This window comes from Erinaceus europaeus, chromosome 9 (assembly GCF_950295315.1).
Source record: "Erinaceus europaeus chromosome 9, mEriEur2.1, whole genome shotgun sequence".
NCBI lineage: Eukaryota > Metazoa > Chordata > Mammalia > Eulipotyphla > Erinaceidae > Erinaceus > Erinaceus europaeus.
In genome coordinates, this window is record NC_080170.1 from 123,017,499 (window position 1) to 123,042,132 (window position 24,634).

The 24,634-nt window shown below is 53.2% G+C and overlaps 1 protein-coding gene across 1 annotated transcript in view; it reads right to left on the reverse strand.

Moving 5' to 3' along the window:
- HLCS (holocarboxylase synthetase) overlaps nucleotides 1–24,634 on the reverse strand; it is a 138,728-nt gene that overhangs the window by 101,594 nt on the left and 12,500 nt on the right. The window contains exons 5-6 of the mRNA XM_007536022.3: nucleotides 22,233–23,089; nucleotides 20,656–20,838 (exon numbers count right to left, since the gene is read on the reverse strand). Coding sequence (XP_007536084.2) covers nucleotides 20,656–20,838; nucleotides 22,233–23,089 — 1,040 coding nt within the window. The remainder of the gene's footprint in view (nucleotides 1–20,655; nucleotides 20,839–22,232; nucleotides 23,090–24,634) is intronic.

Genomic DNA, 24,634 nt, shown 5'->3' on the forward strand with positions numbered 1-24,634 from the left:
AAGAAGGGGTAGTCCGGGAGGTGGCGCAGTGGTAAAGCTTCGGACTCTCAAGCAGGAGGTCCTGAGTTCGATCCCCGCGAGCACATGTGCCAGAGTGATGTCTGGTTCTTTCTCTCTCCTCCTGTCTTTCTCATGAATAAATAAAATCTTGAAAGAAAGAAGAAAGAAAGGAAGAAAGAAAGAAAGAAAGGAAGAAAGAAAGAAAGAAAGAAAGAAAGAAAGATCGCCAGCAGCAGTGGAGCACTGCAGGCACTGAGCCCCAGAGAGGGAGGGAGAGATCTGGAGTGGGCTCAGCAGTGTTACTGCTCTGGGGTAAGTCCTGTCCCCCACCCCCATGTTCTTGGTAACAGCAGAAGCAACGCCACCTGCTATGCATCCGGCAACGCCACCTGCTATGCATCCGGCAACGCCACCTGCTATGCATCCGGCAACGCCACCTGCTATGCATCCGGCAACGCCACCTGCTATGCATCCGGCAACGCCACCTGCTATGCATCCGGCAACGCCACCTGCTATGCATCCGGCAACGCCACCTGCTATGCATCCGGCAACGCCACCTGCTATGCATCCGGCAACGCCACCTGCTATGCATCCGGCAACGCCACCTGCTATGCATCCGGCAACGCCACCTGCTATGCATCCGGCAACGCCACCTGCTATGCATCCGGCAACGCCACCTGCTATGCATCCGGCAACGCCACCTGCTATGCATCCGGCAACGCCACCTGCTATGCATCCGGCAACGCCACCTGCTATGCATCCGGCAACGCCACCTGCTATGCATCCGGCAACGCCACCTGCTATGCATCCGGCAACGCCACCTGCTATGCATCCGGCAACGCCACCTGCTATGCATCCGGCAACGCCACCTGCTATGCATCCGGCAACGCCACCTACTATGCCCAGGGACTGACCGCATTCTTGAGCCCTGTGGTAGAAGCTGTCCTCACAGCCACCCGGGAAGCCCAGAGCCGGGGGCGAGGAGCCAGTGCCACCTCCTGCCAGCTGCCCAGAGCAAAGCTGTCCAGGCCACGAGGTCGCGGACACAGTCCAGGCTCAGGGGTGTGGGCCTGAGGGCAGGAAACCGCCCCCACACTCCTGGATGGGAAAAAGGTGCAGAACGTTCCAGGTGGGTCCAGACCAGGCTCCGCGAGGCCCAGAGACTTTCAGAGGGTTTGGTGGATTTTCCCCCCTAATAAATATTTGGGGTAAAATGAAAGGCTTTGGCCCTGGAGCGCTCTAGCAGGAACTGGCCAGCTCTGACAGCAGTCCCTGTGCGGTTTCTGTTCTGTGGTTAATTCTAGAATCATCAAGGCCTCCTCGGTCTTTGTTTACAAAAAGAAACACCGAGGCCCGGAAACAGCTCATGTCTCTGGAAGGGGTGTGGGACGGCCCACCAGGCTCTGGGACCTGGGTTCAAGCACCTAGGAGCGCCGCACACAGGGCCCTCGCAGAGCCTCGTGAAGGAAGGGGCAGGGCTCTAGCTTTGCTCCTCTCCTCTCTGTCTCTCTCACCCTCTTTCTTTTTATTTTTTCATGTTTATATTTATTTATTTTCCCTTTTGTTCCCTTTTTTTTTCATTGTTGTTGTAGTTATTACTGTTGTCACTGATGTCATCGTTGTTGGATAGGACAGAGAGAAAAAGAGAGAGGAGGGGAAGACAGAGAGGGGGAGAATCAGAGACACCTGCAGACCTGCTTCACCGCCTGTGAAGTGCCCCCCCCACAGGTGGGGAGCCGGGGGCTCGAACCGGGATCCTTATACCGGTCCTTGCACTCACCCTGTATCTTTCTGTCAGAAAGCGCACATAGTACAAAGGACAAGGATCCCTACAAGGATCCTGGTTTGAGACCCCGGTTCCCCACCTGCAGGGGGGGTCACTTCACAGGCAGTGAAGCAGGTCTGCAGGTGTCTCTGATTCTCTCCCTCTCTGTCTTCCCCTCCCAATTTCTCTGTCCTATCCAATAAAAAGAAAGAAAGAAAGAAAGAAAGAAAGAAAGAAAGAAAGAAGGAAAGGGAGAGAAAAAAAGAAAGATAGCCACAGGAACAGTGGCTTCATAGTGCTTATGTGCAGCCCCAGCGATAACCATGGAGGCAATAATAATAATAATAACAATCACAAAAAAATAAATAAATAATAACCCTGGAGTTGAAAACAAAAAAGGCAGGACCATAGAAAAAGTGGGCAAAATAATAAGTAAATAGATAGATAGATAGACAGATAGATAGATAGACAGACAAGACAGACAGTTGTAGAAATATAGTCCATATCTGTGGCCTGGGGAGAACCACTGCAGTTTCCAGAACTCTAGTAGTGGGAAAGATGTGGAATTGTACCCCTATTATTTTGTAATTTTGTAAATAACTAATAATATACTAATTAAAAACAACAACAGCCACCAAAGGCCAGAGGTGTACCTAGGACATGCACATCTTACCAAGAGGCTTCCAGTCCCAGCTCCATATGGTAGCACCACATCTTACCAAGGGAAGCTCCACGGGTGATGGGAGCGCTGCCCTAATGTCTCTGCTCCCCTCCTCCCTGCCCTGCCCTGTCCTGCCCTGCCCTGCCCTGCCACACACACCCCTGAAGAAAGGAAGGAAGGGAGGAAGGAAGGAAAGAAGGAATGAGAAGGTCAACCTGGGGGTGTGGACTCTGCATGCCAGAGACCCCAGTGCAGAAGCAAATGAAGAAGCACAGCTGGCCTGGGATCCCAGCACTGAGTCCCCAGCACTGCACATGCCCAGGGCTCTTCTCTAGGCCTGGCAGGGAGGGAGAGAACCCCTGGTGCTGGGGCTGAGCTGGGAGACAGCACACTCCCTGGACAGGAAAGGCTGGCTCTGGGGGACAGCGGCCCCTTGCGGCCAGTCGAGGGAACGCGTCGGCTCTGAAAGCGAAAGTGAGTCTGGATGACGGCAGGCTGGGGACAGGGTCACCGGCTGCCAAGCACGTGGGTTACCTGTCATCTGCATTAAAACAAACAGCAGGGGCTGGGCGGTGGCACACCTGGTAGAGTGCACACCTCACCCACCACATGCAAGGAAGGACCGAGGTTCTAGCCCTTGTCTCCATCTCCAAGGGAGAAGCTTCCTGAGCAGAGAAACAGCTCTGCAGGTGTCTCTCTGTCTCCCCCCCCCCCAATTTCTCTCTGTCCTATGCAAGAAAACAGAAAAAATGACCACAGGAGCAGTGAATTCGTAGTGCCGACACAGGGTCCCAGCGATAACACTGGAGGGAAAAAAAAAAAAAAGCACCTATCAGTGGCCTCACAGATGTGAGGTCCTGGGTTGGATCCCCGGTAGCACCTGTGCCAGAGTGATGCTCTGGTTTTCTCTCATAAATAATAACGGTTTTAAAAAATTGAAGTATGGGAGTCAGGCAGTGGCGCAGCAGGTTAAGCGCAGGTGGCGCAAAGCACAAGGACCAGTGTAAGGATCCCAGTTCAAGCCCTAACTCCCCACCTGCAGGGGAGTCGCTTTACAGGCGGTGAAGCAGGTCTGCAGGTGTCTGTCTTTCTCTCCCCCCTCTGTCTTCCCCTCCTCTCTCCATTTCTCTCTGTCCTATTCAACAACAACGACAACAATAATAACTACAACAATAAAAACAAGGGCAACAAAAAAGAATAAATAAATATATTTTTTTAATTGAAGTAGGAGACCGGGGAGATAAGTGTGGGTGGTAGTTCACCAGGACTGCAGACCTGAGGCCGCACAGGTCACAGGTTTAATCCCTAACAGAAGGGGTGGCGGGGAGCTAGTATGATGGAGATGCAGAGACCCTCATGCCTGAGGCTCCAAAGTCCCAGGTTCAGTCCCCTGCAACAGCATCAGCCAGAGCTGATCAGGGCTCTGGTAAAAAAAATAATAAGGGGAGCAGGCGGTGGTGCACCTGGTTAAGCGCTCACATTACCATGCAAGGACCCAGGTTCAAGCCCCTGCTCCCCCACCTGCAGGGGGAAAGCTTCATGAGTGGGGAAGCACGGCTGCAAGTGTCTGTCTGTCTCTTTCCCTCTCTCTCTCTCTCCCTTCCCTCTCAACTTCTCTGTCTCTATCCAATAATAAAACGTTTTTTAAAAATGAATTAAATGATAATAAATAAATAAAATAATAAAATACATATCTATATATACTAGGAATAAAAAAAATGAAAAATGGCCACCAAGCGTAGTGGGTTCATAGTGCCGGCACCAAGCCCCAGCGATAACCCTGGAGACAAAATAAATAATAAATAAATAAAGCATGTCCTCTCTACTCTCCTAGAATCACCACCCAGAACACCAATACCCATGCACCACCGAACACCCTGTCCTGGTTCCTAGGAAAGTTCTAGAAAGTGCTGCCCCCACTCAGCCTGAGAGGCAGCGGCAGCTGTGGGGGAAGCCGGGCGGGCCCAGCGTGTCTGGAAACAGGGTGGCCGGTGGCCGGGCCGACCCGCATGAAGTGAGCTCTGGCCCTCGGCCGCCTGGGAACAGTCTGGAAGCAATCTGAGGGGCAGCTGTTCTCATCAGCCAAGTGTTTATTGTCAGAAAGTGGCTGGGTCAGAGGCTACACAGCCACTCCTATCTGCCTTCACTGGGTGGGGGGCCAGGGACTCCGTGAGGGAGAGAGGGGCTTCGGCCACAGGGCTCCCCAGCTTCAGCGAGGAGCCTGCTGGCGTGGCATCACAACGGGGGACTTGCCTATAGAGCCACTTCCAAAAAGGTCAGCAGCTCGGAAGGCTGCCTTCTGGAGTCTGTGCTCTGAGGGTCAGCCAGCGTGGGTGTGCACGGTGCAGCCCATCTCAGCACCCATCAGAACCAGCGCCAGGCGGTGGCACACCCGGTAGAGCTCATGGGCTTCCGTGAGCAAGGATGGGTTCAGTCCAGTGCCCACCTGGAGTGGAGGAACTTCAGAAGCGGTGAAGCAGGGCTACAGGTGTCTCCTCCGTGTGTGTGTGTGTGTGTGTGTGTGTGTGTGTCTCACTATCAAACACTGAAGGAAGGAAAAGAAGGAGGGAAGAAGGGAGGGAGGGAAGGAAAAGGAAAGAGAGAAAACTAAGAGAGAAACAGAAACTAATCAGAACCTCGGCCTCTTGACTCAACAGGGATTTCTTGTCTTTTCTTTATTTTTAATTTTTTTTAAATTGCCATCAAGGTTATCACTGGGGCTCAGTGCCAGCACTATGAATCCACTGCTTCCAGAGACCATTTTTCCCTTCTATTATTCTTGGTAGGACAGAGTGAAATTGAAAGGGATGGGGAGACAGAGAGACACCTGCAGACCTGCTTCACCGTTCATGATGTACCTGGCCTGCAGGTGGGGACCAGGGACTTGAATCTGGGTCCTTGTGCACTGTGATGTGTGCTCAACTAGGTGCGCCACCGCCCCGCTCCCAAAAAGTGTTTTTTTTTTTATTTAATTTTATTTTATATTTATTTATTTATTCCCTTTTGTTGCCCTTGTTGTTTTATTGTTGTAGTTATTGATGTCGTCGTTGTTGGATAGGACAGAGAGAAATGGAGAGAGGAGGGAAAGACAGAGAGGAGGAGAGAAAGACAGACACCTGCAGACCTGCTTCACCGCCTGTGAAGCGACTCCCCTGCAGGTGGGGAGTCAGGGCTCAAACCGGGATCCTTATGCCGGTCCTTGTGCTTTGTGCCACCTGCACTTAACCCGCTGCGCTACAGCCCGACTCCCAAGTGTTTTCTTAAGTGTCAGTAGATCAGGGCTGGGCGAGAGCCCCCCCCCCAGCAAAGCACATTGTGCTGTGACCGAGGACGCGGCATCCGAACCCCGACACCACATGGGAACACTACCCATGTGCGAGGGAAGCTCCGTGAAGGGTGGGGTAGTGCTTTGGCATCTCTCCTCTCTCTCTCTCTGTCACCTTCTTTCTCCCTTTCTGTCTCTAGCTGAAATTGAAAAGAAAAAGAAAAGTCAGCCAGGAATGGGCAAATAAATAAATAAATAAAAGTGGCTGAAGTAATACCAAACAAATAAAATAAATAAATACTACAAAGATGCATTAACCTGCTCATTTGAGTCATTCATTGTCCATGAGGACGTCACACCCCACGGGGCAGGTAGTAGTGGGCGTCCACACCACAGTCTGCAGGACAGCCGTCAAGTTCGCAGTCTGACACGGGCAAAGAGGAAGGATTCCAGCAGGTCTCCACTGCCAAGCCGGCCTCTGGCAGGAGAGCCTCCCAGAGGTGGGACGGAGTAGAGCTGTGGAGCGTGAGAGCAGAGCGCGGCAGCTGCCGGGACAGCCCGCAGTCACAAGGAAGAGGGAGAGAGCTTCTAAGGAACCAGATCAGCAGCTGGGAAACAGCTCAGCCAGTGGAGAGAACCTCAGCCTGGGGCTCCTGGCTCCGACCCTAGCGTGGTTCATATAGGAGAGGGGTTCTGGCATCTCTCTCTCTCTCTCTGTCTCCCTCTCTCTCTCCCCTTCTGTCTTACATGAAACACACACTCTCTCATATGTAACAAATAAATAAATGTATTTTTTACAGAGACTGAGTGAGACAGAGAGGGAAGGAGAGACACCTACACCCTGCTTTGCTATTCATGACCCCCCTCCCCACTGCTGCAGGTGGAGGCTGGGGATGTGAACCTGGGCCCTTGAACACTATGACATGTGCTCTCAACTGGTGCACCACCTCCCACTGCACAAAAACATAAATCTTTAGGGAGTCGAGCGGTAGCACAGTGGGTTAAGGGTACGCGGTGCAAAGGGCAAGGACAGGTGGAAGGATTCCAGTTCGAGCCCCCGGTTCCCCACCTGCAGGGGAGTTGCTTCACAGGCGGTGAAGCAGGTCTGCAGGTGTCTGTCTTTCTCTCCCCCTCTCTGTCTTCCCCTCCTCTCTCCATTTCTCTCTGTCCTATCCAACAACGACGGCATCAATAACAACAATAATAACTACAACAATAAAAAAAAATCTTTATAGAGACAGGCTGGGGGTGTGGGTCCACCTGCCAACGTCCATGTTCAGCAGAGAAGCAATTACAGAAGCCAGAACTCCTACCTTCTGCACCCCATAAAGAATTTGGGTCCATGCTCCCAGGGGAATAAAGAATAGGGAAGCTTCCAACAGAGGGGATGAGATACAGAGCTCTGGTGGTGGGAACTGTACGGAATTATACCCCTGTTGTCTTACAATCCTGTTAATCATTATTAAATCGCTAATAAAAAATAAGAAATAAAAATAAGTAATAATAAATCTTTTTTTTTTAAGAGTTAAGTTAGCACATGAACTTTGGAAAGACACCTTGCCTGAGGATTCAGGGCTGCTGGCAGCCATATAGCATCACTGACTCCTGGGCTCACAGGAAAATTCTGAGACGGAGCCCGAAATGAATCAAGCAAAAAATAAAGCCTGCCTTCTGAGCACCTGTGTGAACTAGGACAAGGTACCTATCGGGCACAGATTGTCCTCAACTCAATTTCAAATAGTTCTGATTCTAGAGATGAAAATGGCAATATTCGCAACGCCTCATAAAAGGAGCTGCTCGGGAAAAAAAAAAATTAAGAATTTCTTTTTTCTTTTCTTTTTTTTTTTTTTTTTTTTCATCTAATTGCTTTTCTGAGGGCAGCAGAAAGAGCACAGAGTAATGGAAAGCTTAAGGGAATAAAGGGGCATCTCATCTCTCCTCCCCTGAGGGGACAAAGAGCATCTGGAAAGGAGAATTCTAGACGGCTCATGATCCCCAAGAAAAAAAAAAGACTTCTGTGACAAACTCACTTTTATTTTTGTCAGGTCTGAAATGCCACACCTGAGCCCCTCACAGGCACACAGAGAAGAGGATTTTCAAAACTGCAGCCTTTTGAAGTTCAACACATTTTATGAGCTTAAAAGAAAACCTATGGAGAGCTCCCACCATCCCGTATGGAGAGTAATAATCGGGCCCGACCCAAGCGATTCTGGAAGAACGCATCTGGGCTCCCAAATAACTACCTTTTTTTTTTTTTTTCAATTTACGCGACCACATTTGACAATTTATTTTTAAAAAGATGAACAGACTGATTGACTGAAGAAAGGACCAGAGCATCGCTCTGGCATGTACGATGCCAGAGATCAAACTCGGGACTTGACACTCACAGGCCTTTGCAATTTCCCCACCTACTGCTCCCTGTTGAGACTAAAGTGGGAGGAGGCCTTGTGTGTAACCAAGGTTCAAGCCTGGCCCCCGCCACCTTGAAGGAAGCATCAGTGCTGTGGTCTCTGTCTTTCTCTCTTTGCCTCTATCTTTAAAAGAAGAAGCAGGAGGAGGAGAAGGAGAAGGAGGAGAAGGAGGAGAAGGAGAAGTAAAAATAAATAAATACAAGTGTGGAGAAGAATTAGGGCCTTCATATAGTTATTTTAGTCTTTCAGATTCCTTTTTGCTCCAGAGACAAGAAAACAAAACAGCTATCCACAAACAGACCTAACTGGTTTCCGTAGAAGAATGATTTGCCCGTTGTGTTCATCTCTGTACTCAGAGCTTTCCTTCTGACACTCGCAGAGGCTGGGTCCTGTGTCCGCCCAGAATGGGGCCTCCTCTCCCAGCCTGCCCGGGGCTAGTCAGAGCTGGTCCACCCCAGCAGAGGCTCTATTCCGAGTCAGGACTGAAATCTCAGAGGCGCAAACGTTGAGTGCTAAGGAGATCTTTGTCCACATCCATCACCCCCACCCCCACCCCCGTCTCCCCACACTCAGACACACTCAGACACACACACACACACACAGAGACACACACACACACAGGAGACAGGCAGGAGAAACTCACACCCACGCCACAGAGTCAAGCTGTAAATCTCCGTGTGTCAGCGGAGAACCCTTCTCTATTTAACAGAAATCCCCAGCAATTACAGCCTAAACCTCCCCCTCGGCTCAGGGGCGAAGGAGGGAAGAGGCCCGTCCGCAGAGGAAGGTTCAATTTCACCCGTCTTAAGAGTGTTTTCTTGAAGTGTAGCAAACAGTGAGCTCAGGAATTACAACATATGTTGCAGATATGTGTGCATTATATACTAGTGTTAAATATATATAATTCATATGTGTGATTCATGCCTTTGTAACCCATACATTGAATTCATACATTGGAGAGTCTATGTAATTTATATTTAATTACATATTGAAATTGAAAAAAGAAAACTCAAATTAATTAAATAAGCCAAGTTAAACACTGAAGGGGAAAAAAAAAAGACAATTAAGTACCAGGGAGCAAGTTCAGACAGAGACAGAGCGCCAAGTTGACATCTGAGATGCCAAGAGGTTGCAAGTTCAATCCCTGGCATCACATTATACCGGAGCTGAGCTATTCTCTGCTTTTCTCCGCGCCCCCCCCCCCATTCTCTCAATTCTTCCTCCTCTCTGGCTCTTTCATAATAAATCATTAAAAAAAATAACTAAACATCAACTCAAACAAATATTCTAAAGATGCCAAGGTATGTCAATTGAAAGACAGATTCCAGAATTGATCAAATGCAGTTTCTCGTCTAGAATTTTCTACAAGGGATCAGCTTTCTCATGACCGATTAAAAGACCAAAATCAGAATCGATTCTGCCGATTGGGGGACTTCCACGGATAATACTGAAGTTATTTCAAGAAAGCAAACTACAGGAGGAGAGGACATTAAAACTGAGTTACAAGTGTCTTGCAAATTGTCAAAAAAAAAAAAAAAAAGGTGGAGGAGGAGGAATGGGAAGGGAAAAAAGAAAGCAAACCTCTCTCACAGCACCAAGAGACCTACAGAATGTACTAGAAACACACAGTACCTGGAAGGGTGTGTGGCAGGCAAATACGTCAGACACGAAACAAACACAAAAGACCCAACGGGCAGTGACAATCTCTTATTCCAAGAGGAAAAGTCGGGTGGACAGACAGAATTTGGCTGCGTCCTCCTGCCAAGAAGCCAAAGGAATCTTCTCCTTCAACTTGACCTAGCGTCTCCCCAATAGTGGGGACACACACACACACAGCGTCTCTCCCCTTCGTACACACACACACACACAGCGTCTCTCCCCTTCACACACACACACACACACACACACACACACACATACACACAGCGTCTCTCCCCTTCACACACACACACACACACACACACACACACACAGTGTCTCTCCCCTTCCTTCCCAACCAGGCTAGGTCCCACCAACCGCCCAAACTCTCAACAGGCCGCCCCTTTGGTGGTGCCTGCAAACCAGTTTCTTAGACGTGGGAAAAACTTGTAGAGACAGCTCTGGCTTCCTGGGAAGCCAAGGCCCTAACCGGGGTCTGGTGAGCTCACATGGGAGCGATTATGGATGCTGGGGCTTTTAGTTCCAAAGACCCCTGGTATAAACAGCCCCCCTGGGGTCCTGTCTCCAGAAGCGCCCTGTCAGGCAGAGACCCCCCTACCCCTCCGGACGCCCCCTAAAATGGATGACTCAGGCCCCCAAGTATGCACGTTGAGACATTCTTGAGGAAACAGGAAGAAAGAAACAAGAAGAAAATCCTCCCGGTTCCAGCCCCCCCGGCTCCCCACCTGCAGGGGAGTCACTTCACTAGCAGTGAAGCAGGTCTGCAGGTGTCTATCTTTCTCTCCCCGTCTTCCCCTCCTCGCTCCATTTCTGTCTGATCTAACAATGACAACATCAATAACAACAACAACAATGAAAAAACAAGGACAACAAAAGGGAAAATAAATAAAATATATTTTTTAAAAAAAGAAAAAAATCCGTCCAGATAAAGGGGGCTAAGGAAAACACCCCGGAGTTATTCCTGCTGCATTTCCAAAGCTGTTCCCCTTCACAGCACTGAGAAAAGAGCACAGAGCAAACTGGGTGAAGGGCTGAGGGAGAAGGGAGGCGGAGGGGTGGCAGGAAAGACCCTTAAAGACATTCCGAGCTGGGAAGTGTTGAAAGGTGCCTTAACCCTCAGGCTGCACCTCCCAGCGTGAGGCACCTGGGCATGAGGCCACCTGGGCAGAAAGCCACACAGCAGGGAGATTGGGCAGACACACCTGGAGCCTGGGCGAAACTGAGATGGGGAGAGGGAGAGAGAGGAAGAGAGGGGGAGAGAGGGAGAGAGAGGGAGAGGGAGAGGGAGAGAGGGGGAGAGGGAGGGAGAGAAGGAGAGAGAGGGAGAGAGAGGGAGAGAGGGGGAGAGAGGGAGAGAGAGGGAGAGAGGGAGAGAGAGGGAGAGGTAGGGAGAGAAGGAGAGAGAGGGAGAGAGGGGGAGAGAGAGGGAGAGGGAGGGAGAGAGGGAGGGAGAGAGAGGGAGGGAGAGAGAAGGGGGGAGAGAGAGGGAGGGAGAGGGAGAGAGAGGGAGGGAGAGAGGGAGGGAGTGAGGGAGAGAGAGGGAGAGAGAGGGAGGGAGAGAGAGGGAGGGAAAGAGAGGGAGGGAGAGAGAAGGAGGGAGAGGGAGAGAGGGAGAGAGAGGGAGGGAGAGAGAGGGAGGGAGAGGGAGATAGAGGGAGGGAGAGAGAGGGAGGGAGAGGGAGGGAGAGAGAGGGAGGGAGAGGGAGGGAGAGAGAGGGAGGGAGAGGGAGGGAGAGAGAGGGAGGGAGGGAGAGGGAGGGAAGAGAGGGAGGGAGAGGGAGGGAGGGAGAGGGAGGGAGGGAGAGGGAGGGACAGGGAGAGAGTTAGAGAGGGAGGGAGAGGGAGGGAGGGAGAGAGAGGGAGAGGGAGAGAGGGAGGGAGAGGGAGGGAGGGAGAGGGAGGGAGAGGGAGGGAGGGAGAGGGAGGGAGAGGGAGAGAGTTAGAGAGGGAGGGAGAGGGAGAGAGAGTTAGAGAGGGAGGGAGAGAGATTTAGAGAGGGAGAGAGAGGGAGGGAGAGAGACAAACACCAGTACTACCAGCTTCACCACTTGTGAAGCTTTCCCCCTGCAGGTGGAGACCAGGGCTAGAACCCAGGCCCTTGTGCCTAATATGTGCCCTTAGCCAGGTGCGCTACTGCCCGGCCCCATCACTTTGATTTTTAAAGCTGTCATTTAAGAATGATGCAAACTCTGGTTTCTCTTCAGATTGTACAAATCTTTCACCTTTTACTAAGAATGATGCTAGAGCAAGGGAGACAGCTTCGTGGTTCTAAAAAATGACTGTCCTGCCTGAGGCCTTGAGGTCCCAGGTTCAGTCCCCAGCACCACTATCAGCCAGAGACCTCAGCAGGGCTCTGGTCTCTCTCACCCTTTCTCTCTCTCTCTCTCTCTCTCATTAAAATAAAACAAATAGGGGCCAGGCAGTGGGTCACCTGGTTGAGCGCACAGATCACAGTGTACAAGGATCCAGTTCAAGCCCCTGGTCCCCACCTGCAGGGGGAAAGCTTCACGAGTGGTGAAGCAGGGCTGCAGGTGACTGTCTCTCTCCCTCTCTATCTCCCACACCCCTCTCAATTTCTCTGTCTCTATATAATAATAGATTTTTTAAAAATAATAAAAAATAAAACAAATGAAATGTATTTTTATTAAAAGGGGGGGCTGGGAGGGCTAGGCAGACAGCAGAATGTTTATGCAAAAAAGACTTTCATGCCTAAGGCACTGAGGTTCCCGGTTCAGTCCCCAGCCCAACCAGAAGCCTGAGTTGAGCAGTGCTCTGTCCTCTGTCTTTCTCTCCGTAGCTCTCTCATTAAAATCAAAACATATTTTTAAAATAGGGGGGAGGGATGCTATAAACGTCTCCCTGGCTGTATGCAAGCTGAAGTGCTAGAGTGCAGGCAGAGGAAGGAGAGGACACGGGGCCACATACTAAGCCAAGCGAAGGGAGTGGGTGGACGACGTTGTTGGTGATCCTTTGGAGAAGTTGAATGAAGTCGGAGAAAACACAGGAGACCCTGCACTGCTCCACTGTCCTGTTTGTTCTGAGCAGTGAACACAGTGGACACCTCCCCTGCGTCCACACCCACTGGGGTCCCCCAGAGGGTTGGGGGGGATCAGGCACCGGGGAAGGGCCCGGGTTACTGGCAGAGCACGCTAGGAAGGTGGGAGCAGTGCTTGCTTTCCAGAAACTTCCGCAGCTAGGCCTCTCCCTCCCTGGCGCTGGGAATCAGCTGGTGGAGGAGAAGGAGGAGGCGAAACTCAGGGGGTTCTTCGTCAAGTGGTCACCCTGAGCCCGCGGAAGAGGAGGGCCAGGCAAACCTCAAAGGCCGGGATCGCTGTGTCTTACCCTCTTGCACCGCACACTTCCTCCACACTACTTTTTTTGTTTTTTTTTGCCTCCAGGGTCATTGCTGGGCTCGGTGCCTGCACCATGAATCCACGGCTCCTGGAGGCCATTTTTCCCCCTTTTGTTGCCCTTGTTGTTGTAGCCTTGTTGTGGTTATTATTGTTATTGTTGATGTCGTTCCTTGCTGGATAGGACAGAGAGAAATAGAGAGAGGAGGGGAAGACAGACACCTGCAGACCTGCTTCACCGCCTGTGAAGCGACTCCCCTGCAGGTGGGGAGCCGGGGGCTCGAACCGGGATCCTTATGCCGGTCCTTGTGCTTTGCGCCACCTGTGCTTAACCCACTGCGCTACCGCCCGACCCCCCTTTTTTTTTCTTTGCCTGACATTCAGAATCCACATGGGGCGGCAAAACAAAATCACTTCTACAAGCCCAGAGAGGGGCCCTGTGTGGGACAGGGTGGGAGGGGCAGCAGCCCTGTAGCCAGTCACCTGGGGGCGAGTTCTGGATTCTGTCCTCCAAGACCCACAGAGCTCACACAAGGGAGGGATGGGGCCAGGGCTCCCCCCAGAGAGGAAGCACAAACATGGCCTCAGCATGAGCCAGCAGGCCGGCAACATATGGCCTTCTAGTCTGCAGTAACTGTTTTGTGTTTATTTTCCTTTATCTTATTTTTTTGCCTACAGGGTTATCGCTGGGGCTCGGTGCCAGCACTGACTCCACTGCTGGAGGCCGTCATTTTTCTTTTTTATTGGATAGGACAGAGAGAAACTGAGAGAAGAGGGGAAGACAGAGAGGGAGACACAAAGGCAGACATCTGCAGACCTGCTTCACCGCTTGTGAAGCGTCCCCCCTGCAGGTGGGGAACCGGCGGCTCGAACCGGGATATTTGTGCTTAGTACTAAGTGCCCTTAACCAGGTGTGTCACTGCCCAGCTCCTTTTAAACATTTTTTTTAAACTTTATTATTTATTTTATTGGATAAGACAGAGGGAAATGGACTGGGGAGGGGAGCTAGAGAGGGAGAGAGATAGAGACACCTGCAGACCTGCTTCATCAGATGGGGAGCAGGGGCTTGAACATGGGTCCTTGTGCATGGTAACTCATGCCCTTAACCAGGGGCGCCACCACCAGGCCTCTGCAATAACTGTTTGGGCTCATTACTAAAATAATACACACCTGGGAACAGGAGGGAGCTCAGCCAGTGGAGCACAGGACTTATGCCTGAGGCCCCGGGTTTGAACCCCAGCACCATAAGGGAGCACAAGGACAGGACAGCACTGAGGGACCTCCTTGGATGGAGTGGTGTCATGGTGACTCTCTACCTCCCTTCCTTTCCCTTTTTTTTTTTTTTTTTTAATTCCATCCAGGGTTATTGCCGGGGCTCGGTGCCTGCTCCTGGAAGCCATTTTTCCCATTTTGATGCCCTTGTTGTTGTTGTTATTATTATTGTTGTTATTGCTGTCATTGTTGGATAGGACAGAGAGAAATGGAGAGAGGAGGGGAAGACAGAGGGGGAGAGAAAGACAGACACCTGCAGACCTGCTTCACCGCTTGTGAAGCGACTCCTCTGCAGGTGGGGAGCCAGGAGCTCAAACCAGGATCCTTGTGCTTCGCACCATGTGCATTTAACCCGCTGCACTACTGCCTGATTCCCCTCCCCCCTTCTTTCCTTCTCTCTCTCTCTCCCTTTCCTTCCTCTCTCTGTAGGTAAAAAAAAAAAAAAAAAAAAAAAAAATCAAGCCTGGAAGGCTGCTCAGAGGTGGCGTCACACATGTGTAAGGCCCTGGGATCCTGCTGCTGGATCACACCATTCATAACAGAGAAAATGGAAACTACAAAGGAAGAAATTATATGGTGCCAGGGCTTTGCACGAGCACGATTCCACCAGCCCGTGTTCTTCTGTTTGTTTTTGGTTTCTGTTTTTATTCTTTTTATTTCAGATGGAAAGACAAGAGAGGAAAGAAAGGAGCGAGAGGAGGGAGGGAGGGGAGGAGGGAGAGGAACAGCACAGGACTGCATCATATCCACAGAACTTTCTTTTCTGTTGTTTGTTTCCAGGCTTATTGCAGGGGCTCAGTGAATCCACTGCTCCTAGGGACTATTTTTTTTCCATTTTTGTTTTCCTTGTTGTTTTCATCATTGTTGTGGTTTTTATTATTGCTGTTATTGACGTCATTATTGTTGGAAAGGACAGAGGGAAATGGAGAGAAGAGGGGAAGACAGAGAGGGGGAGAGAAAGACAGACTTTACAGACCGCCTGTGAAGCGACTCCCCTGCAGGTGGGGAGCCGGGGGCTTGAACTGGGATCCTTACGCCGGTCCTTGTGCTTTGTGCCACGTGCGCTTAACCTGCTGCGCTACTGCCCAACCCCCCCACCCAGAGAACTCCTTAAGTGCCTCCATAGGGTCCCAGGGCCTAGAACCCAGGGCCTCCCGTACGGCAAGGTGTGCGTGCTACCGGCTGAGCTGTCTCTAGACCCTACAAACAGAAAAAATGTTTTCAGGATTCATTTATTTAAAAAAAAAAAAAAGCCCAAAAGGACATATGTATCTTTATACTCATAGGTGCATTACATCAGAGGCCAAAGATGGAAACCATCAGCAGATGACCAGACAAAGAAGTTATGGGAGAGAAGCAGGCGGGTGGGTGGGCGGTGGCACAGCTGGTTGAGCGCACACATCATCAATCTCCAGGACCTGGGTTTGAGCCCCCACTCCCCACCTGCAAGGGGGAAGTTTCATGAGCCGTGAAGCAGGTCTGCAGGTCTCTCTATCTCTCTATCTCCCCTTACCTTCTCAATTTCTCACTGCCCTATCTAGTGAAAAAGAAAGGAAAAAAGAAAAAAGGGGAGGGGAGGGGAGGGGAGGGGAGGGGAGGGGAGGGGAGGGGAGGGGAGGGGAAGGGAGACAAAGGAGAAACACGGCCACCGAGAGCAACGGATTCAAAGTGCCGGCACCAAACCCCAGTGATTACCCTGGCGGCGATAAAAATAATAATAATGGTGCATTGCACCAAAGTCAAAGACTGGGGGGGGGGGGGGAAGGGTTCAGGTCCTGGAACATGATGGCAGAGGAGGACCTGGTGGGGGTTGTACTGTTATGTGGAAAACTGGGAAATATTATGCATGTACCAACTACTGTATTTACTATGGACTGCACACCATTAAATCCCCAAAGAAAGAAAGAAGAAAACTAAAATAAAATAAGCAATAATAATAAGAGAAGCTGTAAGAGATCTACTCCATGGAATAGTCCTCTGCAGAAGAAAACCAAGTGACGGAACTGGAGGTGACGCTGCTCAGCGAACGAACTACAGAGGCGAAAGGCAACGACGGGCTGCTCTCACTCTCACCCTGTGAGGACCAGACGACTGACTCTCACCCTGTGAGGACCAGACGACTGACTCTCACCCTGTGAGGACCAGACGACTGACTCTCACCCTGTGAGGACCAGAGGACTGACTCTCACCCTGTGAGGACCAGAGGACTGACTCTCACCCTGTGAGGACCAGAGGACTGACTCTCACCCTGTGAGGACCAGAGGACTGACTCTCACCCTGTGAGGACCAGAGGACTGACTCTCACCCTGTGAGGACCAGAGGACTGACTCTCACCCTGTGAGGACCAGAGGACTGACTCTCACCCTGTGAGGACCAGAGGACTGACTCTCACCCTGTGAGGACCAGAGGACTGACTCTCACCCTGTGAGGACAAGAGGACTGACTCTCACCCTGTGAGGACCAGAGGACTGACTCTCACCCTGTGAGGACAAGAGGACTGACTCTCACCCTGTGAGGACCAGACGACTGACTCTCACCCTGTGAGGACCAGACGACTGACTCTCACCCTGTGAGGACCAGAGGACTGACTCTCACCCTGTGAGGACCAGACGACTGACTCTCACCCTGTGAGGACCAGAGGACTGACTCTCACCCTGTGAGGACCAGAGGACTGACTCTCACCCTGTGAGGACCAGACGACTGACTCTCACCCTGTGAGGACCAGAGGACTGACTCTCACCCTGTGAGGACCAGACGACTGACTCTCACCCTGTGAGGACCAGAGGACTGACTCTCACCCTGTGAGGACCAGACGACTGACTCTCACCCTGTGAGGACCAGAGGACTGACTCTCACCCTGTGAGGACCAGACGACTGACTCTCACCCTGTGAGGACCAGAGGACTGACTCTCACCCTGTGAGGACCAGAGGACTGACTCTCACCCTGTGAGGACCAGACGACTGACTCTCACCCTGTGAGGACCAGAGGACTGACTCTCACCCTGTGAGGACCAGAGGACTGAAATGCATGGCCCTGAAGAAAGTGATAGAGTAACAGGAAGAAACAGACGGTCTCCAGGACTTTGAGAGCAGAGCGTTGCCGGTGGGTGTGGCGTGGAATGTGCCGGCAACCCCGCAGTCTCGGGACCTATTCACAGTAACCGAAAATAAGTGGCAAAGTAAGGAAATGGAACAAAGCCAACCACCTAGCCCTCAAAAAATAAAACCAAAGATAAAGTATAAAATAATAAATGCTAAATGTTCAACAGTCTGTTTGGCTTTGTATGCTAACTCTCTTTTCAGCCACCAGGTTCCAGATGCCAGCATGATGCCGACCAGACTTCCCTGGACAGACAACCTCACCAATGTGTCCTGGAGCCCCGCTTCCCCAGAGCCCTGCCTCACTAGGGAAAGAGAGAGGCAGGCTGGGAGTATGGATCCACCTGTCAACGCCCATGTTCAGCAGGGAAGCCAGACCTTCCACCTTCTGCATCCCACAATGACCCTGGGGCCATACTCCCAGAGGGATAAAGAACAGGAAAGCTGTCAGGGGAGGGATGGGATATGGGGTTCTGGGGATGGGAACTGTGTGGATCTGTACCCCTCTTATCCTATGGTTTTGTTAATGTCTCCTTTTTTAAATAAACTAAAAAATAATAATAATAAATGCTATGAGAAGCTGAGTGCCCTGCTGAGCTCTGGCTGATGGAGGTGCTGGGGGCTGAACCTGGGACCCCAGAGTCTCAGGCATGAGAGTACTTTGCCTGAGAGAACCACTATGCTGTCTCTCCAGCACCCGAGATGGGTCCTTCTTCCCGGGAGCTTCCAGGGAAGCACTGGAGGGCCCCAGGCATACCCCCAGCAGCAGGTCCTGACCCTGGCACTCAGGGACACACAGGGACGGAAGACAGTGCCAGCACCCTCACAGAAAGTTCCAGGCTGGTGCCTTGGGAAGGGGTAGAGAGAGGAGAGGAACTGGTCCAGGCTGGCTCAGCAGCGACACCGTGTGGTGAGCAGTGGCTGGGTCCTCATCACAGTGCGTAAGGGGCGCAGGGAGCTGGTGAGGGGCTCTCCGCCAGGTGTTCAGGGTACCCCGGGTCCCTCCTCAGCTCACCTAAGCCCTCGGGGATGAGGGGAGTGAGATATGACAAGAAGGATGCAATGGAGAAAAGCCAGAAGGGAAAGGAGGGATGAGGAAGGGGGCCAGTCTGAGCCCGCCTGGAAGCAGCACCGCCAGCCCCTTGGGAAGACTGTGTGCACAGTCCTTGCACAAAGAAAAATGGAAGCACCTTATGAGCCAGCACTCTCACTCGTAGGCATTTATCCAGAGGACATTCAAACAGTAATTAGAAGGGACACAGGCAGCCCTGTGCTCACAGCTGCGTTATTCACAACAGCCAGAGAGTGGAAGCAGCCCAGATGCCCACCCACAGACGACTGGCCAAAGAAGTTATGGGGGGAGGCGTGTGGGCATCAGCGCACCGGGTTAAGCTCACGTATCACCACCATGCACAAGGACGGGAGCCCCCGGCTCCCCACCTGCAAGGGAAACGCCTCATGAGTGGTGAAGCAGGTCTGCAGGTGTCTCTCTCCCTCCTCCTCTCAATTTCTCTGTCTTGTCAAATAAAAATAGAAAGAAAAAAATGGGGGTGGGGAATGGCTGCCAGTAGCAGTGGCTTTTTTTTTTTTTTTTTGGTTTGCCTCCAGGGTTATTGCTGGGCTCGGTGCCTGCACCATGAATCCACTGCTCCCGGAGGCCTTTTATTTTCCCCTTTTGTTGCCTTTGTTGTTGTAGCTTGTTGTGGTTATTTTATTGTTGTAGTTGATGTCATTCTTTGTTGGACAGGACAGAGGGAAATGGAGAGAGGAAGGGAAGACAGAGAGGAGGAGAGACAGACAGACACCTGCAGACCTGCTTCACTGCCTGTGAAGCGACTCCCCTGAGTGGGGAGTCGGGGTTCGAACCGGGATCCTTACGCCGGTCCTTGTGCTTTGCGCCACAGTGCGCTTAACCCACTGCGCCACCGCCTGACCCCCAACAGTGGCTTTATAGTGCAGGCTCTCCTGAGCCCCAGAAATAAACCTGGAGGCAAAAAATAAAAATAAGGGAGTCAGGCGGTAGCACAGCGGGTTAAGCGCACGTGGTGCAAAGCGCAAGGACCGGCATAAGGATCCCGGTTCGAGCCCCCAGCTCCCCACCTGCAGGGGAGTCGCTTCACAGGCGGTGAAGCAGGTCTGCGGGCGTCTGTCTTTCTCTCCCCCTCTCTGTCTTCCCCTCCTCTCTCCATTTCTCTCTGTCCTATCCAAAACAATGATGTCAATAACTACAACAATAAAACAAGGGGAACAAAAGGGAATAAATAAATAAATATTTTTTTTAAAGAAAAAGGACACCAAGATATACTTCAACTCCCTCTCTCTCTCTCTCTATCTCAGTCCCTACTTTTTTTTTTTTTGCCCCCAGGGTTATCACTGGGGCTCGGTGCCTGCACTATGAATCCACTGCTCCTGGAGGCTATTTTTTCCCTTTGGTTACCCTTGTTGTTTATCATTGCTGTTGTTATTAATATTGTTGTTATTGCTGTCATTATTGTTGGATAGGACAGAGAGAAATGGAGAGAGGAGGGGAAGACAGAGAGGGGGAGAGAAAGACAGATACCTGCAGATCTGCTTCACGGCTTGTGAAGTGACTCCCCTACAGGTGGGGAGCTGGGGGTTCGAACCAGGATCCTTACACCTTTCCGTGCACTTTGCGCCACGTGTGCTTAACCCACTGCGCTACCCCCCAGCCCCAAGTCCCCACTTCTGTGTGGTTTCCCCACTCCCAGGTGGCTTTTCATGCAGATGAAGAGAAGGTTTGGGAGTTGGTGCAGCGATAAGGTGCTATGCTTGCAAATGTGAGGTCCCAGGTTCAATCCCCAGCACCCCTTGTGCCAGAGTGATGCTCTGGTCATATTCTCTCTCCCTTTCTCTCTCTAAGTGAATAAAATCTATTTTAAATATTTATTTGTCTAACATTGTATCCATTATTTTAATGAGCGAGATGCAGAGAGAAAAATAGAGAGACCAGAGCCCTGCTCAGCTCTGGCTGATGGTGGTACTGAGGATTGAACCTGAGGCCTCAGGGAGGAAAGCCTTTGGCAGAACCACTGTGCTGTCTCCCCAGCCCAAGTGAATAAAATCTTCAAGAGAGAGACCAGAGTAAGAGCCTCCCCGCCCCAGCTACCTCTCACAGGGTGCCAGGGCTAGAACGCCGGGCCGCCCACACTCACCTCCTCCACGCACAGCAGGTAGAGTGGCGTCAGGCTGGGCACCCGCGTCCTGTGGCAGCTCAGGCCCAGTGCCGCCAGGATCTCCCGCAGGACCTGGACCCGGCTGTCGTCACTGGCCCTGAGTAGCTGCAAGTCCTCCTGTGTCTGCACGTCTGCCGAGCCGGGGGGCAGCTCCAGGTGGACCTGGGGATGAGGGGGGTAACACAGCCTGAGCTGGGGCACGAGGAGGATCCCAAAGGGGACTCCAGGGCCAGGGAGCTGATCAGTCTCTGCTCACTTGCTCTCTCTCTCTCTCTCTCCCTCTCTCCTTTTTTTCTCTCTCTCTTTCTCTCTCTCTCTCTCTCTCATGAAAACAAATACATCTGAGAGAATTTTAAAAAATTAAAACACGGGAGTCAGGCGGTAGTGCAGCGGGTTAAGCGCACATGGCGCAAAGCGCAAGGACAGGCGTGAGGATCCTAGTTCGAGCCCCCGGCTCCCCACCTGCAGGGGAGTCGCTTCACAGGCGGTGAAGCAGGTCTGCAGGTGTCTGTCTTTCTCTCCCCTTCTCTGTCTTCCCCTCCTCTCTCCATTTCTCTCTGTCCTATCTAACCACTAAAACATCAATAACAGCAATAATAATTACAACAATAAAAAACAAAGGCAACAAAAGGGAAAATGGATAAATAAAATACAAATTTAAAAAAATTTTTTTAAAAATTAAAACACACACAGAGTTGAATCTGCAAAAGGAGATCTTTTTTGTTTGTTTCTTTCTTTGTTTGATTTTGCCTCCAGGGTTACTGCTGGGGCTCGGTGCCTACACTACAATTCCACTGCTCCTGGAGACTTTTTTTTTCCCCTTTTGTTGCCATGGTTGTTTATCATTGCTGTTATTATTATTATTATCATTGTTGTTAGATAGGACAGAAATGGAGAGAGGAGAGAAAGACAGAGAGGGGGAGAGAAAGACAGACACCTGAAGACCTGCTTCACCGCCTATGAAGTGACTCCCCTGCAGGTGGGGAGCCGGGGGCTCGAACCAGGAACTTTATGCCGGTTTCTGCGCTTCACGCCACCTGCGCTTAACCTGCTGCGCTACCACCCAACTCCCCAAAGGGAAATATGTTCATGGCAGTGCCCGATACAATAGCCAAGACTTCAGGGGCTGGGCAGTAACACATCTGGTGAAGTGTACACATTACAGTGCACAAGGACCCAGGTTCAAGCCCCTGTTCCCACCTGCAGGAGGGAATTTTCACAAATAGTGAAGCAGGGCTGCAGGAGTCTCTCTCCCTCCCCTTCCCCTCTCATTTTCTCTCTGTATCTATCACATAAATACTGAAAAATAAACAAGGGCCAGATGGTGGGGTACCCAGTTGGGTACACATATTTCCATGCTCAAGGACCCAGGATCAAGTCCCACTCGCCACCTGCCGGAGGAAGTTCCCTGAGCGGTGAAGCAGGTCTGCAGGTGCCTCGCTATCTCTCTCCTTTTCTATCTCCCCCTCCCGTCTCATTTCTCTGTTCTGAGATCAAAGGGATCCAACACTCGCCACCAGGGAGGCACCCGCCCACCTGCCCAGCCGCCAGCTTACCTGACACAGCACAGCCTGCCCGCCGCTCGACCCGTAAGGCACCTGCACGATCAGCCGGTCCCTGGTAACCCCTTCCAGGAAGCCCTCCAGCTGGCCAGGCCGCACCTCCTGCCCTGGCTCCTGGCGGAAAACCCGGCCGCTGCCCAGGGCGCTGAGGCGCAGGGGCCCACGCCCGGCCGCCACTGAGGGGGACACGGCCAGGCTGAGGACTTGGCCAGGGGCCCCAGGTGCCAGCTGCCAACCGCCCAGCTCCAGGGCGGCACAGAGGCCCAGCACCCGGCCCCCAGCGGCCAGGAAGTCCAGCACCCGGCGCAGCAGCGGCTCGGGGAGCGGGTCCCGGGCTGCGAGGACGAGAAGGACGCAGTTGTCCGGCCAGGGGTCCCGCAGCGCGCTGTCGGGGCTCAGGGGATACACGGCGTAGCGCTCGGCGCCCACGCAGTCCTCCAGGGCCCGGCGCACCTGTCCGCACCTGCCCGCCGCCTCCTGGGAGGCGGGGCCCACGTACACGAGGACGTTGGGGGGCTTGGGCCTGAGGCCGGGGGGCTGCTCTCCCCGCGCGGGGCGGGGGTCCTCGCTGCCCTCGGCGGCGTCAGCGGCGTCCTGGCTGCGAAGATCCGCGAAGTTCTCCTCCGAGGCGCAGCGCACCGACTCGATGGTGCTGCTCTCCAGCTGCAGGCACTCGCGGCAGCTGGACAGGTGGAGGGGACAGCAGTCGCTCTCCAGGCCGGGCGGCTGGGGGCCCTCTCTGCCTGCCTGGGCCATCGCGTCCGGCCCCGGGGGGGCTCCAGGAGACTCGGGGGGCTGCTGGGGGCACCGGGCGGCCAGCTCCTTCAGAGTGGAGTCCTGCAGGTGCACGGCTGGCGCACAGACGGAAACACAGACGGAAACAAACACAGACGACAGTCAGCTCCTCCTGCAGGGGCCGGGGGCCAGATCAACCAGCACCACAGCGAGGCCATGGGTTCGAGCCTTGGCACTACCTGGGTGCAATATGGCTGGCACTGGAAGCAGAAGGGAGCCCCATGGAAGGTGGGCAGGGCTGTGGGGTCTCTCCTCTCTCAGCACCCTGCACAGCACCCAGGGAGCCCATGGAGGGTGGGCAGGGCTGTGGGGTGTCTCCTCTCTCAGCACCCTGCACAGCACCCAGGGAGCCCATGGAGGGTGGGCAGGGCTGTGGGGTGTCTCCTCTCTCAGCACCAGGCACAGCACCCAGGGAGCCCATGGAGGGTGGGCAGGGCTGTGGGGTGTCTCCTCTCTCAGCACCCTGCACAGCACCCAGGGAGCCCATGGAGGGTGGGCAGGCTGTGGGTGTCTCCTCTCTCAGCACCCTGCACAGCACCCAGGGAGCCCCTGGAGGGTGGGCAGGGCTGTGGGGTCTCTCCTCTCTCAGCACCAGGCACAGCACCCAGGGAGCCCATGGAGGGTGGGCAGGGCTGTGGGGTGTCTCCTCTCTCAGCACCCTGCACAGCACCCAGGGAGCCCCATGGAGGGTGGGCAGGGCTGTGGGGGTCTCTCCTTTCTCAGCATCAGGCACAGCACCCAGGGAGCCCATGGAGGGTGGGCAGGGCTGTGGGGTCTCTCCTCTCTCACCACCCTGCACAGCACCCAGGGAGCCCATGGAGGGTGGGCAGGGCTGTGGGGTGTCTCCTCTCTCAGCACCAGGCACAGCACCCAGGGAGCCCATGGAGGGTGGGCAGGGCTGTGGGGTGTCTCCTCTCTCAGCACCAGGCACAGCACCCAGGGAGCCCATGGAGGGTGGGCAGGGCTGTGGGGTGTCTCCTCTCTCAGCACCCTGCACAGCACCCAGGGAGCCCATGGAGGGTGGGCAGGGCTGTGGGGTCTCTCCTCTCTCAGCACCAGGCACAGCACCCAGGGAGCCCATGAAGGGTGGGCAGGGCTGTGGGGTCTCTTCTCTCTCAGCATCAGGCACAGCACCCAGGGAGCCCCATGGAGGGTGGGCAGGTCTGTGGGGTGTCTCCTCTCTCAGCACCCTGCACAGCACCCAGGGAGCCCCATGGAGGGTGGGCAGGGCTGTGGGGTGTCTCCTCTCTCAGCACCCTGCACAGCACCCAGGGAGCCCATGGAGGGTGGGCAGGGCTGTGGGGTGTCTCCTCTCTCAGCACCAGGCACAGCACCCAGGGAGCCCATGGAGGGTGGGCAGGGCTGTGGGGTGTCTCCTCTCTCAGCACCCTGCACAGCACCCAGGGAGCCCATGGAGGGTGGGCAGGCTGTGGGTGTCTCCTCTCTCAGCACCCTGCACAGCACCCAGGGAGCCCCTGGAGGGTGGGCAGGGCTGTGGGGTCTCTCCTCTCTCAGCACCAGGCACAGCACCCAGGGAGCCCATGGAGGGTGGGCAGGGCTGTGGGGTGTCTCCTCTCTCAGCACCAGGCACAGCACCCAGG